General features: G+C 37.1%; 1 protein-coding gene across 5 annotated transcripts in view; it reads right to left on the bottom strand.

Moving 5' to 3' along the window:
* evi5l (ecotropic viral integration site 5 like) overlaps positions 1-17,157 on the bottom strand; it is a 45,982-nt gene that overhangs the window by 26,462 nt on the left and 2,363 nt on the right. Inside the window, exons 2-13 of one of the 5 annotated variants that reach the window (XM_053615297.1) lie at positions 8,086-8,473; positions 6,409-6,598; positions 5,673-5,897; positions 5,404-5,478; positions 5,138-5,263; positions 3,629-3,772; positions 3,006-3,095; positions 2,333-2,392; positions 1,344-1,441; positions 951-1,011; positions 810-863; positions 347-379 (exon numbers count right to left, since the gene is read on the bottom strand). In XM_053615297.1, the coding sequence (XP_053471272.1) occupies positions 347-379; positions 810-863; positions 951-1,011; positions 1,344-1,441; positions 2,333-2,392; positions 3,006-3,095; positions 3,629-3,772; positions 5,138-5,263; positions 5,404-5,478; positions 5,673-5,897; positions 6,409-6,598; positions 8,086-8,327 (1,398 nt within the window). In that variant the 5' untranslated portion in view covers positions 8,328-8,473. Of the gene's footprint in view, positions 1-346; positions 380-809; positions 864-950; positions 1,012-1,343; positions 1,442-2,332; positions 2,393-3,005; positions 3,096-3,628; positions 3,773-5,137; positions 5,264-5,403; positions 5,479-5,672; positions 5,898-6,059; positions 6,251-6,408; positions 6,599-8,085; positions 8,474-17,157 lie in introns of those variants that run through there. The other 4 variants (XM_053615301.1, XM_053615299.1, XM_053615298.1 and 1 more) reach the window with 4 other exon arrangements.

Below are 17,157 nucleotides of genomic sequence, written 5' to 3' on the forward strand. Positions count from 1 at the left end.
ATATTATATATATATATATATATATATATATATATATATATATATATATATATATATATATATATATATATATATATATATATATAGTCAGGATGAACAAAAATTGAGCTGGCAGTTAAAAATGCACCTAATTCTGAAGGAAAAAGCATGTTCCTGGTAACACTGATTATACAGCTCTGAGCTACACGCATGGCGTCAGTTTACACCTGATTTTGAGAGACTTTTGTTAAAGCATTTAGGTTTGTGTGCAGTCCCTGAGTGGAAATGAAGGGAAAGAAAATAAAATGATGAAAGAATAGGATGGAGGTGTTAGTTAGTTGCTAATTTAACATTGACCATACTTTACCTGGATCAACCTGTCTGCCAGTGCGGCACTCTCCTACAACACCACGAGAGCGGAGAAAAGAGCGGAAGAGAAAATAAAGGTGAGGAAGACAGAGATAGGAACACAGTTGATCAGAGATAGACAGGTCGGGGAATGGCAAGTAGGTTTTGAGGGTGAGTAGATGTCAGGGATATGAACAGATAGACAGCAAGATACCGATAAAGATAAAAGATAGAAGGAAAAAAAATTATATAAAAAAATAACTCAGAAAAAAGGGATAGAAATTACAAGGAGACACAAGATAGAAATTAATAAGAGTTTACATGGCAAAACCAGTCTCTTCCCAATGACATGTTTTTTGTCCACATTATACACAAATTTACACCACACCCTCATACATCTCACACCCTCACACATCTCACACACACAAGCTATTCCAGTCTACATACTAACTGGTCACAACTCAGATGTTAAAAGTTCTCACCTTCTCCAGTGTCTCAATCCTCTGTTTTAACAGCCTGTTCTCTGTGCGTAGTCGCTGTACGAGTAACAGGAAAGAAGAACATTTTAAGCAATTCTGCTTCACATTTTCTAGTGTCTAACAATTCCTGATATTTTTACACACCTTAATTTCAATCTGTTCCTCCATCTCTTTGTTTTTAATGGTAGTATACTCCTTTTCCAATCTGTAATAAACAAATAGTCCATTATTCAACAGAACAGGGCTGTCCTACGAAGGCAAAATACAATATACAACACTTTTCTGTTTTCTGCCATGTCATATTCTTTAATAATTAAAACCTTATCCTATAATTCATAAGCCATGCTCTTTATTTATCATGGTTAAGGAATAATTACTTGTGTCCTTGGCATCAAGTAAACTTTGAGGTTACTTATAAGGTTAAATTTATGCAATGACTATCTTCTACCCAAGTTGTGTAATGTATTTTATTGCTTGTTCAACTGTATTGTGCTGCTTTTGATATTTTTCCTCTTTACTCCCTCCACTCAGACTCACTTTTTCATCTTCTTGGGGTTGTATTTAATTTGATAAGCTCGGAGAATGAGTTTATCAGGGCAGCTATCAAACTGGTGAGGGATAACCTTCTGAAAGTGCTGTGAGATGAAAAAGACACAGAATATAGAAGTGTTACAACATGCGCTAATAAACAACAACTTTAATTATGCCTCATAAAGCTCCAGTACTGTAATTAATTCATGGACGACTTATAAAATGTAACGTGACATACTGTGCTCATAAACTGAGATACATGTAAATATAAATATAATTTAAAAAGTAGCTTTTGTATGTAAGGAAACTAAATGTTATCACTGAGTGATCCAAGTAGATTATAATGACAAGAATAATGTAGACATTAAAATAAAAAAAATAAAATCCTTAATTAATTTGGATTAAAAAACTATGGAACAAACATATGGGGGCATGCCATTATTGGGAAATAATCAATGATGGGTTGATGACACAAAGCAGCGTTACTCTTACCATCCTGAAGTTGATTAATTTCCAGTAATAGTCCCCAATCAATTTATTCACCTTTTACCACTTCCTCTTTGCTGACAATTACAATTTTTATTTATTTATTTATTTATTTATTTACATTTTTCTTTAAAGAATGACACATTTTTATCCATTTATAGTTTCATATTTAATGTTGGGGAACGTCCAAAAAACACGTTAATTCCCATTTTCACTTATGATATAGCAACTATAAACAGTCAAAATTAAACTTTACCTCTGACTATTGGAAGTGAAGACTCCTACCGAAAATGCTAAAATAAATGTAATAGTATGTACTCTTACTAACTTTTCATAGTGTTACTTAAAAAATATATTATATTCTCTATAGTTCAGGCAGTGTGGATTTGATGTGTGATTTAATCAGCTACAGGGTGCATGCAAATTTCAAAACAGCCCCCAAAATAATGCACACACAACACAAACTTGAAAATATACATATCTCTAACATCCACTTTTTAAATAGTTACAGTGAGCCTCAGGGTGATGAAGTGTGACTCAGTGACGGTGGCTTCTTCAGAATCTATTTCCTGTAGTGGCGCAAAAATAAACAAAACATTTAGCCATACTGTGTCCAATATGCTGTGATTAGCTACAGCCGAATGACCGCCATGCCTAATATTTCACTATAACCACACTCAAGCTTATGCGATATTGCTTAATTAACAGTAAGCTTTGGTTGCTAAGCAACAGGAACAGAGTATGGTATTTTATGGGCAGACTGATGGGGTTACGTGTAATGGTTTTACTAGTTTAAAACCTGTCGCAGTACTACAGAATTGTTTACCGAGAATTTAAAAATGGAATTAAAAGTGGATTTTAGAACCAAAACTATCTGTTTTATAATACAAGTCCTTAAGCTATCCATCCCACTTATCCTGCACAGGGTCACAGGGGAGCCTGGAGCCTATCCCAGGGAACTCGGGGCACAAGGCAAGGGACACTCTGGACATGGTGCCAATAAGCAACCATGAAAACCCCGTGTAAGATATCATGCAGCTTTAACAGTTCACAGTATAGTATATCACTAAGTGATGCTGCCTGATGCATTGTAATGTGTTTTGAAATGTGTGAATTGTTGCAGCAGCTTAGATGAAAACAGTTTGTGTGTGCCAGAGACATGGAGTTATGTAGTTCTCTAACCTGTGACATGCCCTCCATGTCCAGCTGTATGAGGTCGGTCTGGTTGTACTGTAAAATGGCCATTCCTACTCGGAATATAATCTCCAGACCCTGAGAACACAACACGTGTGCTTTTAATGTCAAATACATAGAGATGCATATTAATACTCACTCCTATTTACATTTAATATTAATACTCACTCCTATTTACATTTAATATTAATTCTCACTCCTATGTACATTCATCTACATTCCCACCCTCAAGCAAAAGCAAACCCACACGCACATCTTTATTTGTGCAACAGGTTACAGTTGCACACAATTTTACCACACACACACAGACTTAACACATCACACACTGTCTTTTTACCACACACACACAGATTTAACCCATCACACCCTGTCTTTTACTACACACACAGAGAGTTTACCCATCACACCCTGTCTTTTACTACACACTCAGAGACTTAACCCATCACACACTGTCTTTTACCACACACACACTCAGAGACTTAACCCATCACACACTGTCTTTTACCACACACGTACACAGACTTAACCTCTCACACAGTCTTTTACCACTCACACACACTTAACCAATCACACACATTCTTTTACCACACATGCACAGACTTAAACCATACCTCATACATGAAGATATCGAAAATACGTGTGGCAATTGGCAGAGGCAGGAAGGTGAGGAATAGTGTGAGGAACCATGATGAAGCGTACATGGAGGTGTGGAAACTCTGTGAGCGAAAATGCACATTCAACTCTGGAAGCTGCTCCTGTGTTAAAATAAACACTGTGTTAAAAATAAAAAGAGACAAGACAAGAGGACAAAAAAAAAAAAGATTGTCCAGAGAGAAATTTGTATAAGGCGCTCAGTGTTCAGGTGAACTGAATATCTGCTGCCACCTGGTGGCTGTCCGACATTTTCTTTTATATCCCACTATCACTCTAATACTCAAGTTTCATTCATCATAACTTTAACGTTTTTACCAAACGTTTTTACACAGAAGTGGTTTGTCATCCTCTTGGAAAACAGGGTGCTTTATCATTAATCAATACATTTACTCAATTTATATCGGAGTAAAATTGATGCTCATTTGTTTTTATTCTGGGTGACTTAATTTCACAATATACAAAAGAAAACGGAACTCAAAAATTTTTGTGTTGGAAGGAAAAATAAAGGTACAGAAAACGAATTAATAAATACACAATTAAATAATAATACACAAAACTGATGATAATAGGAAATTAAACCCACTTTTTATACTCTTTTACACAGGTTTTGGATAATAATATATTTAGAAATATGATACTTGGCTATGGTTTGCTAGCTTGTTAGCAAACCTGATCACCTATTTGAATTCCAGATTATAACACTTAGCCCAACGCTTGTTACCTTGTTACTGCTTGGTTTTAATTGTGTATAAGTATACACTAGTTGGCCTAATATTCACTAGCCTGTTAGTAAACTTTGCACTCTAGTAGACACTGGAGAAGTATCCTTCGATAAAATAACTACTTTGAGGGCTAACTTTGGCACAGTGGTTAGCTGGCTTAGCTAATATGTTCTCTCTGCCATCAAACTGCACTTGGTTTTTCACAAGCATTGGACTGGGTTTTTGGTGTGATTGCTGTGTCTTTCCAAAAAACCCAGAATGAGATAGTAAAAACGGCCTGGTTTATCTCAATCTTACTAAATGCTATGTATGCGAATACTAAAAATACACAATCAAGGGCATTAAGAGCTTAACATTTTGATGTGTATGATGCTTAACAGTTTGATGTGTATTCTCATTAAAAAAAAAAAATTATTATTATTAATCAGACAGCAGCTCTGCATTAAAATCTCTCATTCACACAGTGCAAGTGCACACATCTTTCTCTTTCCCTATTTTTCTCTTTATTTACATTTTCATATTTTCCTTCTCCTGTTTGTCTTTTATTTTTCTCTCACTTTCTTCCTATATTTTTTCTTATTCCATTCTCCATCGCTCTCTCTTTTCTCTGTTCTGCTTTCCTCACATTCTTCTTCTCCATCATTCTCCCAATGACCAGTTTCTCTCTCATTCTTCTTCACTCACTCACTAAGACTCATGTAATGTTTATATGTAATAATCTTATTGCATGTAATAATCTCTTACCTGCAGCAGGTATTCAAACTGGTATATGCAGAGGCCCAGCTCTGCCATGCTCGGTTTAAAGAGCTCTCGGAGTCTGTACTCCTGCATCAGCCGCACAAACACACAGAATGCCTCCTCCTCCGGCATCTACACACACACACACACACACACACACACACACACACACACAGTGATGCTCATTGTAGTGTAGTGTGATTTTATCAGGCATTATTCACTGGTTAATCAAGAAAGTGTGAATAAAAAGTTGAGATTATATTTGGATTTACCTGCATGAGAAGCAGCCCAACAATGAAGGCACTGCCTTGACAGTATCCTACCTCACGATCCACTAGGGAGTATGCCTGCGACACACATACACATTGTAATATTTGGTGGCAAATTACCATGCAGAAACGTAGGAAATGTCACTTATATCCCCTGGTAAATAATACTGCTTTATATTAATCACACATTTTCCAATAATAATTTGAGCAATGATCATTTTTCTTCAAATTGATACAATGAGTATCATTCTCATCATCCTTTTCTCCTTCACCTTCATGACGTTGAAGAGGACCTCCTGGCCCAGACTGTCCTGCCCCTTGAAGAACTCATGCTCAGGATAGGTACGGGCAATGTCCCTCCGGATGAGCTTCTCGCAGGGTGACGACATCTTCAGCAGCTCAGAGTATTGGTTCTTCACTGGCATGTCTGTGGCATTGCCCAACAACTGCCACACGATCGCCCGGAAGTGATGTGGGATACCCTTCCTTATCAGTTCCTGTAAGACAAAAAGGAAGGTAAGACAGGCAGTACGTTTTATTACCTTCAAGTGTCAGCTTACTATTCTGAATATCTTAAAGCGTTTTATCCAGTAATAATTTATTTAATGTAAATTATTCAGTAACCACATTGAAATGAACAGGAGAAGCAATATAGTTACAAGAGAGGCAGTGCAAGTCCTGACAGTGGGTCCGGGGAATTTAAAAGGTTAATGTTTCTGATGGATTTCCCCCGACATTTCGGCTTCTTAGGACTTCTTTGGATGGATTTAGCAGAAACATTTTGGATCCACTATTCGTTATCATCTTGACACAGTAATTATCATCTTACTTTTGCTCAAAATGGCATATCCTGAAAATGTTACAGAATACAATTTTCCAAAGTTATATTAACAAGTGTTAAGTCAGCCTAGGAAAAGAAAATATGGCAATTCCATACAAATCATTCACTTCTAGTCTACTGCAGGCTAAATCCATGCAAATGTACAACAAGTTTCCCTATCTCCTCACCTTGAGCAATTTGTCTTTCTTGCGCCTCCACTCGTCCCACTCGTTAACAATGCGTCCCCACAGGATCCAGGTGTCCTCCTCCAGATGCGAGAGGTTGGACGAGGCTGAGGAGCTGGACACCAGTGAGGAGCCGCTGTTCCTGCGAGAGCCGCTCATAGAGCGCATGGACTTGGAATCGGCCTCCAGGAGCCTAGTAGTAGGTGAAGAAGAACACAAGTCCAGCCTTGGCACACAACGTTTATCTTTTAACGTTATCTGATATTGCTGAACCCCGCTTGTGAAAACAGGTGCATGAGTTTGTGTGGTATGGGGAAATTGATATAAGTATTTGTCTTGAGCATATTAAGGAACTTTGTTTTATTTTTTTATTACAGCGACCATTCTTAAGATGAGTTTAAACATACTAATAGGTTCTGCACTTATTTGACCAAATCAGGTTGGGATGTCCTGCCTATAATATACTTTGACACTATAACCACAAAGATATTTTACTCAGTTGACATGGAATTTTTTTTTAACCTTTTTTTTTAATTATTTTATTTACTTTTTAATCTCACGTAAATTTCCTGCAAAAAACACATTCGGTAAGAATCCAGCTTAAACACAGCTGCAAAAGCTGCAGTAGGCTATGAATAGGCAGAAATAAGGATAAACGTAGTTTTCATTGATCCTGAGAAGCACAACAGAAAAGTCTTCACCCAATATCATCCTGTCAATGCCATAGACCAAATTGGCGGTCTGCTGTCTGGATGGGAGGGGGGAGTAGTATTTTCTCTCACTCCTGCAAAACTAGTGAACTGTGGGCATCTGTGAGCTCATGGAAGAGAGTGAATAGTGCTTTATTCTGAGTGCGTTATGCCACGCTGTGATGCAGCGTGAGCAGCAGTTCGAAAAGATGCAGTTGGCTAGCTTCACATGTCTCAGTGGAAACATAATTAGCCTTCACCCTCCCCCATTTGGTAAATGACGTTGGAAGTTGACCAAATTGGGGAGAAAAACAGGGAAAAAAGATGAACATAGTTTTTCATAGCCCTTTTTGTTTGCTTGCTTGTTTACATTTTCTATCATTATTATTTTATTTATTATATGTTAACCTAAATGCAAAATTACATCATGAATAGTAGTTGCCCTTTTCACTTTTGAAGGTGAAGACTTTTTAATGATATAATTTTAGTTGTGATTCAGTGCAAATAAGAGATCAGTTATATATTACATATATAATATATCACATAGATAATACAAAATGTCACAGTTGCACCATGGGAATTGTTTTCCCAGGCTGCCACACATACATGTATAGTGCTGTGAAGAAGTTCTGATTTCTTCTGTTTTTGTGTATCTCATACTGAATAGTTTTAGATCTTCAAACGAATTACAACATAAAACAAAGTATAAACGAATACTTTTTCCACAGTACTGTATGTGCTGCTTTCAGAATGCTAGACTGGAATTTTTTAGAAAGCATCCTGGTCCATTTTCATACATCAGGAATGATAAATGTTTCCGTCTCTATAGTTTAGCATAAAGACTATTTTGTGTTAATGCACATTTGAATAACATCTGTATACAGAATCGTGTAAGCATGCGAAAGTATGAGACGGAAGTCATAATATACTTTACATACTTTAGAATGGAAAGAACCTAATCTACATGTACGTGTGTATTTGGCCCACATACCTATTCTGTTCCTCCAATTTAGCCAGCAGCTCCAGTTCATCCGGACTGAGATTCTCTGAGTCAGCAGGCGAGACTGCTGGTGCAGAGAGAGCAGCATCATGGGAACTGGAGTCTGGGCTCAGCACAGGGCTGCCAATGGAGAGCGGGTCTGCCTCCTGACATGCTGGAGAGCCGAGGTTCTCCAGCTGAACTGACCCTGTGTCCCTTCCCTCTCTCTCTGGACTACTGCTAGGGCTAGACATGACCACAAAGCCCAGGTGCTGGGTCCAGGTCAATGGTTAGTTACTGTCGGTGGATGATGGGGTGACACAGCTGGGATTATACACGGCTGATCCGGAGACAGAAGCAGACAACTTTGTATGGAAAGTTGGGGATCCAGAAGGTGGGCCTGTAAAAGAAAAGAAAGGTCAATGAATTTTATACTGGATTTCAACAAAACATAAGCCAAACATAAGTTTGAATTTCAGGCTTCAATAAACATTTTTCCAGCCCAGAGTCAGAAATGCTCATATCAGCAATTTTCAGGAAAAATGTAACAAAAACAATCTCTCTTATTTAAAGGTTCCATCACTAGCGTATTTTACAGAAAAACTAGAGATTGGCCTTTGAAGTGAGTCAAGAACCGTGACGTCATCTCTGCCAGAGATTGGGTTTATATAAGCAGCAGTAAACACAGCATACTCATTCATGTTTCTGATATAAGAAGAAGAAAAATGTATTCTTGGTCAAAGCAACTGGTCTATGAACTATTTGTAACTATGTCATGTGTAACACAGCAATATATAGTATAGTGGAGCTGTAACTTCTCATTAAAACTTAATGTAGATGACAAAATCTATTAAATGAATAGAGAAACGTACATTATTGTTTCGCTGTAGTACATAATTTATTGTCCAGCAATCTTATGTAAATTTAGATATTTCTAAAAGGTCATATGTTTTCTATATCTAGGTTATTAGTCCTCTTGTCTTCCCTTTGGAATTGTTTTCCATTTTAAAGGCATTAAAGATTAATTTTAAATAGCAGCACTGACAGTTGTAATTCACATAATAAGTTTATATTAATGCCCTGGTTCAAATAAGTTATCGTTTCAATAGTAAGGTCTTGTATGGCAGATGATCTACATAATCTAGGTCAATAATAAACAGATTAACAAACACGATCTTATTTAACAAAGAAAGAGATATAATCAATGACACTGTAAAGGATATGTTTCTGTAAGGATGTGTTTATTTAACATTTATGGAAGGAGTCTCTTGTGTTAGCACGTTGTAATGATTAGTAAGTTTTCCACCATGGAAAAGTCTTCAGGATAGAGGATTTTGTACATTTAGGTTTCTTGGTAACAAAACAAACTGCTTTTTTTTTGTCTTGTTAACTTAAAGAGAGAGAGAGAAAAGAGAATTTGGTGATGAAACATCTGTTTATAGCTGATATAAAGCAAGTGATAACAGGAACATTCCGTAAAATTAAATGTATAAACTGTAAATGATTAAAAAGTATGACGGGCTGTCAATTAATAAATTAAAATTTGTAATCGTTGGCAAATCTCGGTTGTATATGAAGAATAAATATGAAGGCTGTGAATACTTATGTACACGTGCTTTTTTTGTTTTTTATTTTTAATAAATTTGCAAAGATTTCAAACAAGCTTCTTTCACGTTGTCATTATGGGATATTGTTTTTAGAATTTTGAGGAAAATAATGAATTTAATCCGTTTTGGAATAAGGCTGTAACATAACAAAATGTGGAAAAAGTGAAGCACTGTGAATACTATCCGGATGCACTGTATATATCTCCTTAGATCATTAGCAGTGACTCAACATGCAAAATGTGTTGCAGCTGGAGATGACCTTGATTTTTTTTCCACTCAGAATAGAAACACAGACACACTCAAGCACACATGCGTGCACACACATACACACAGCTGCAGAGTGCTGCATTATGTATGAGGCACTGTATTAGCAAATGTGTCTTGACCAAAGGAAAGTGTAGCTTCAATCATTCAGCCTTACACTTTCCTGAGGAATCTATATTAATATGCAAGGCTTAAATTAGACCATGCGCACACACTTCCTGCCATGTGCAAACGCTAAATTTACAATCTAGTCTCAGACCAAAGCATCCATACAGGCACAGTACATCTGTGAAAATCACCCTCATTCATCACTCTCTCAAATAACACACATCCACACATAGATACATAACACACGGGAGGTCACAATAAGCACAAATATGGTTTTTAAACAAAGATTTGGTTTAAAAATAATAATAACTAAGACAAAAAAAAAATTGTTTGAACAGAGAAATCACACAGCTAAGACAAGGCCTGTATTCATCAAGACAGCACATCCCAGTCAGTAGAGTCATTAACAAGCACGTGAGTCTAATCTCCCTGGACTGAAAACACACACATATATAGCCTTGGCCAAGCAGGTTCGCTACAAGAAGTCAGCCCAAAGGCTTTGAGTTGAAATTAGCCATGATGTCTAAAAAACAAGGTAGGATTACAGAGGGGATGTCACATTTCTCTTACATTATAAGCATGAAAGAACATGGCAATTCTTACAGTAACAAACTTGGATTTACACCATGTTTCCTGGACTAAAATACATGTACATTGTATTTTGAACAATCTGCTACACTGGGACAGAATTTATCACAACAGAGCACTTTGGTCAGTTAAGGTCAAGCCACAAGAAAGATATGTGCTTTTGTATGTCATCCAAAGGCAGTTATGTCATCCAATGACTCAGCTCCACACGCTGACTTTTGTGTTTTGGCTCACAAAAGGACAACACGGTACAGCTACAAAATTCAAAAGTGCAGTCACTGAACCAGGATCAATTTTCTTTTCTTATTACTGTCTGAACTGAATAAATGGCTGGAGAGAAAGACAACGACAAACAGAGAGCTAAGAGAGACACTGAGGCAGGGCTGTCATGTGGGAGAGAGCTTTAGGGGGTCAGGAGATGGCACAGAGTGTGTGAGTGTGTGTGAGTGTGTGTATGTGTACCTCAGTTTCTACTTACAATAATGGCATTGTGTATGTGTTATGTTGCATCTCTCTTTTTCTAAGCTTGTAATGTCCACCAGCAAGAGTGCATCAACAGAAAAATACAACATACAACATACTGTTAGTGCTCCGAATATCTGTATCTGTAATTGTATTTAGATTTAAGTGATACAAGTTAGATATCCAAAGAAACCCAAAGTGGGTGTAGACTAAACTATGTTTTTTGTTTGTTTGTTTTTAATGAACCCTACGCCCCCGGAAACACTGTAGCACTGAAAAAAACAGCAGTAGAAATGTCAGCCCTGTCAGCATGGTCTATGAATTCAGGCTCTCGCAGGTCCACTCGTTTATTATCGGTTTCAACTACAGATGTGTACAGGACTATTTTTTTTTTTTTTAAGTTGGATCTATTTCCCAAAATATTAACAAACTGGTAGCCAAATTTTAACCACTGTGATTTCCCTGCTGAAAAAAAAACAAACAATAGAAACCATCACAGAAATTCTAATGGTTTCCACTACAAATACCATTACAAACCATCAGCTAACCATAAAAACCATTACCATTACTGTTTCTTAATGGTGTCCACTAGACATAACATGCCACCAATAGAAGGCAACAAACTACCAGCAGAGACCCACAGGGAACATTACAGTTTCCATTAAAACCAATAGAATTCCCATTATAACTATTAAAACCATTATAAATTTGATGAGGGTTTCCATTTGTTTTTTTTTTCCAGCAGGGTTCTAGATTTCCAACTTGTGGGTGTGTGTTTTTTAACATTATCCAATACATTATCTATTCATTCTGAATAAGGCATTCATATTCAGTAACATCCGTAATACATGCGTGTGTAGTATGTCATTAAAATGGTTAGGCACTTTGGAGTCATTCTTTTCAAGAAAGCACAAACCCTTGATGTCCATTCAGACATGTTCAATGACATCATCCAACTCAGCATGTCTGATCTCATTCTTGAATGATTCACCACCACTGGCTCTGACAGCACAGCCTGATCTGGGCCTGGTGATCATCATATATACATGTACAAAATGCACAAATAGTGTTTACATCACTCTGTGATCCTCTTGTACTGAACAAACGCTCACATCCTGTGTATATAACCTTGCTGATAAATCTCTGTTGCACACACACACAAATTAGAGGTTAATAGCTTGGCTGTCTTGTCTGAATAGCATATGTTCCTCATTGACTACATTACTACACAATAGCCAAACAGACTTGAAGGCCTTCACGAGTAAATGGCCTGCATGAAGCACACTATGATGAGCCTACTGAATGACAAAACAGTTTAATGTGTGATGGACTAAGTGCACTCATGAACAGATAATTGAATAATTGTCCATGCATCAATTAAACTGAAGACAGAAAACATAGTGGACCACCCCATAGCTTTATCCTATGTTACACAGAAATCTTTTTAATTCAGAATCTTGTGTTTTGTCTTGTGTTTGAGTTTTAAAACCTAGATGCACTGAAATGAAACTTCCCGGATGAACCCAAAAATTAAAAACTGAACTGAAACAAAAAGAAATAAATTGGCAGGTCAAACCAAAAAATGAAATGAAATGATTTTGTCTCTGATCATTAATTTTCATAGCAGAGCAATCGAGCACTCCAAACACACACTTAAATACCGGGCACTGCATTAAAAATGGTCAATAACATGCCTTCATTTTTCCTACTTGTAATGTCCACCAGAGGACAAGTTGGGGTTCTTTAATTTAACTGAAAATAAATGGTTCAACAAAATTAAAGAATTTATAGGACAATCTTTGCTTGCTCTGAGAAATTTGAAGAAATATGTCTTATTTTGAAAAAGTTATTCAGAAATGATATAAAAACAAGCAGGAACCACATGATGCATTAGTCATTACTTGCAAATTAGCGTAAACACATCACCCAAGTAGCTTCATGTCATCTTGCGCAAGATAACAAACTGCCCCGTGGAAAAATGTTATTCTGTTTGTTCAAGATCGCCGCCTTCAGAACATTATAGTAAGTCACACTGTGTCTGAGTGAGTCTGAGTTAGTCCCTCCAGGACTTTGCGATTTTGAGATCACAGAAATGAATGCAAAAATCAAGCAAACTCCACAATATTCAGAGGAGATTCAAGTTTTCTACATTTTTCGGGCCAAGACACATCACGTGTCGTCATCAAAACGCGCATTCAGCCAAAGCCTCTTCGATTCACGTGCGTCGAACATGAGTACAGCTAAAAGGTCTTGTTTACCAACAAAAATCACTGTGAAAGACCGTGCACAACAATTTCCTTAACTGGGTAGGACTGACAAGAATGCTATGGTAACTCAAATAGACACTCATTACAACTACAGTGAGCAAAAAAGCATCGCAGAATGCACAACATTCACACACTGAAGCTGATGGACTACAACAGCAGAAGACCTCATCAGGTTCCACTCCTGTCACCCAAGAACAGGAATCTGAGGCTACAGCGGGCACAGGTTCACCGATCTTGGACTGCTGAAGACTGAAAAACAAAGAAGAAGCCTAAATGTGCTGTATGTGTGTAGGTGGTGACAGAAACTGAACACAACGGACAAAATTTGAACATAATGGAACCGCAAAGTCAGCAACTGAGTACAGCTCAAATGGACCGTTTTCCTGACACACAGACAAGATTAAAGACAAAATTTCTCTAAAAAGAGCTTGAGTTAGTCTAAGACAAGGCTTAATCTATTTCTGGAAACTATCTATTAATATTCGCTTGCGTATGAGGTTACACAAAGGTGATGACATTCCTTAAGTCCATGAGAGAGAAATAAGCACACACACATACAAACACACCAGCTAGGGCATACACAGATCAACACACAGCCTACAGGACATTATGTGCTATGATTTCAGGTATGCTAACTATTGTACACAAAATAAAGTCACACCTAGAAAGCACCACACAATAGGTCCAGATACACCAGCAAGTTTCACAGCCTGCTATGAAATTTCACATTCATTCAGTTTAATGACGAAGGAAAGTCACTCCCATAGGAACCTGAACTCCAGCTAAGCCTCTCTCCACCCTACTTCTTAATAATGACTGTGTCCTCCCAGTTCATAATCACAGCGGGATAAATGAGTCATTGTACAGCAACATGATATGTCTGGAGGTATGATACAACACCTATTCATCTAGCAAAGACACCAACATTTACAGCGGGGCTTTACTTTTGTACATGCTATAAAGGTGTAAATGGGTTGACACAGACCATATTAATGTCGTATAAGTACAATAACACCTTATTATTACATAAAATGTTTAATAAGATTAATATAAACCAAGTCCTTTAAAACACCATTCTGTATAACAGATTTTTTTTAAATGAAGGCTACTGTCAATATACTAGTTACGGTTACTATTGTTTTTTTTGTTGTTTGTTTGTTTTTTTATAGGAAGCTCTTCTAATGATGTGAATTTTATTTAACATACACTGTTAAAAATAAAGGTTCTTCAATGGTTCTTTACAGCACCATAGGTTCTGCAAAGAACCTTCTTCTAGTCTAGAACCATTTTTCATTGTATAGAGTTCTTGAGTTGAGCTACATGGATCTTTGGAGATTAAAGAAGTTCTGATTCATTTTAGGTTCTTCAGAGCAGTGTATTGGTTCTTCAAGGTTTCATCCCTTAACAGGTTAAAGTGAACCCTATAAGGTTCTTTGTGGGACTGGAAAAGGTTCTCCAGGCACCACTCTTAAGAGCTCTTAAGTGCTTTAAGGAACCAAAGTAAGGGTTTTTTTAGAGAACTTGACAACATGGTTCCTGGTGGCACTGCAGTGAAGAACCATTTCTGGGTTCTTTAAAGCACCAGTAAATAGATGGTTGTCTTAAGACCATGACTGTAAAAGGTTCGTTGTGCAACTTAAAAGGGTTTTCCTATGGCATCAGGCTCAAAAAACCCTTTTTTGATTCTAATTGGAACCTTTATTTTTATTTTATTTTTTTTAAAGAGTGTACTACTCAATTTTGTTTTACATTACCAATGCTGTCAATGTAGGCTAAATACTGCATGTTGTTTATAAGTATGGACTGAAAGTTTTATTTCTTACTTACGTTGTGTTACTATGGGCAGAATATCTGCAAACTCTTTAGTTTCTCAGTAATACAACCAAAACAAAACAAAAAAAAACTCCTGGATTATACAAACAATGACAACAAACTATCCAAAAGGAGCATAAAAACACCAAATCAAGACATCTAGACAAGGAGCACAGCTGAGGTACATTAAATCCAATGTGACTCAGCTCAGTAAAATACCAAAAATAGCAGTGGCCAGACTTTGGATAGAAAGTGGAAAACATAAGTACTTTGCAAGAAAAACAGTGCAGTAATGGCAGTTGTGCACAGAGCTGGAGAAGAAGAGTGGCATACTTTGGTGGAGCATGGGATAGGCTACAAGGTTGGGTCATCCGTTGCTTTCAATGACTCACTGTGCAGACGCAAGCCAGAGGTGACAAACCAAGGGAGAGCATGATGTGGATCTCACACACAGACAGATAAAGAAAGATAGAAGGAGATATAGCATATACTAGCGCTACAGAGAACATTACAGCTGTAGCAGAGGGAGAAGCGAATGAGACAATGAGAAAGGAGGAAAGACGGGATGGGATGCAAATGATCCTCCTCTCATTCTGAATGCTTCAGCAGTGTTGCAGTGACAGGAGCACCAGCTCGGGTGTCACACATGAGGCCTTGTTCAGTCTGACCCACTAACACACACCAGCCAGCCATATGAGCAGAGTGTAGCTTACTACCCTCATTTTAAAAGAAGGATTTACTTAACAGTCCGGATTTTAAAGCTGGTCTGCATGCCACTTCAGTGGATGGTTAATTCACTCTCATTGCAAGACAAAACATATCAGCATGTTGAAACTCTGGAATCCCGGTAAACGTCACACCTTTTAAATAAAGCTTCAGTTTAAAAATTCATCGTTTTAAGGAACACTCCAGTGGTTTCCATCGTAATCTCTGTCCTTCTGTGCTGAATGTATGATTACTAAAATGCTGAATCGTTAAAATGAGGTTCAGTATAACATATACTCCAATTATTAAAGAAATACTCCAGAATTTTGTTATGGCTTAAGCTCTATCCAGTGTACCTGCAATTTCCACTGAAACTAATTTTGACGTACTGAGAAAAGAATAGAAATCCTAATTATTCAAAAATAACTTATAATGGAAGTCTACGGGCAGATGTTGGATTCTGTCAATAAGCATTTTTGCAAAATGCTTTTTTTTTTTTTTTTTTTTTTTTTTTAAAATACAACAACTTCATAAACTTTTCAGTTGAAGGTATTTGTTAATGAATCTCCTGATCTGTACAATACATACTTCCTGAGACAGGACTACTTTTTCAGAGGGAAGAATTTACAGTTATTACTTACCAACAAAGTCAGTTTCAGTCGCACACCACACAGTAGTCAGTCCCTCCAGGGTTTCGCAATTTTCCGATTGCAGAGATTAACGCAAAATCAAGGAAACTCTGCAATATTCATAGGAGCTTGCAATTTTTCAAAATTAAACAAATCACAAAAAACTCAGCAAAATCCTGTACGGACTGACTAGTGGAGTGTTACATAAAACCACTTAAGAACAACTTTGATAAGACATTTTCTCATGTCTGCCCCATGCTGTGGCCTATTATGAGAGTGTAACAGCTGTAGTTTTTAATTAAGAAGGAAATGAAGGAGGGAAAGAAACAGAACGTTCCTGCGCAGAAAAAAATGCATGTAAAATTCAAAAACAGGCTTCCGTCACCAGGAGGATTTGCATTGCAAAACCTTATCCCAGTAAGACAGAAGTTGTTGTCGCAATCTTGTTGTGCAACAACATTTTCCTGCACAGATTATCTGTTGCTTACAGAAAACAATGATCAAAATCTCTCTCAAAAATCTGATTGAATTATGCTTATCGTATATCGGTAGCACTGTTATCCAATCACGGTGCTGTCATTCAGCAATGTTGTTCAAGCAAGACAAGCCTGCTCAAAAGCAAAACAAGTGATTAGACTGTCT

The sequence above is a fragment of the Ictalurus furcatus genome, chromosome 26, assembly GCF_023375685.1.
Source record: "Ictalurus furcatus strain D&B chromosome 26, Billie_1.0, whole genome shotgun sequence".
NCBI classification, from domain to species: domain Eukaryota; kingdom Metazoa; phylum Chordata; class Actinopteri; order Siluriformes; family Ictaluridae; genus Ictalurus; species Ictalurus furcatus.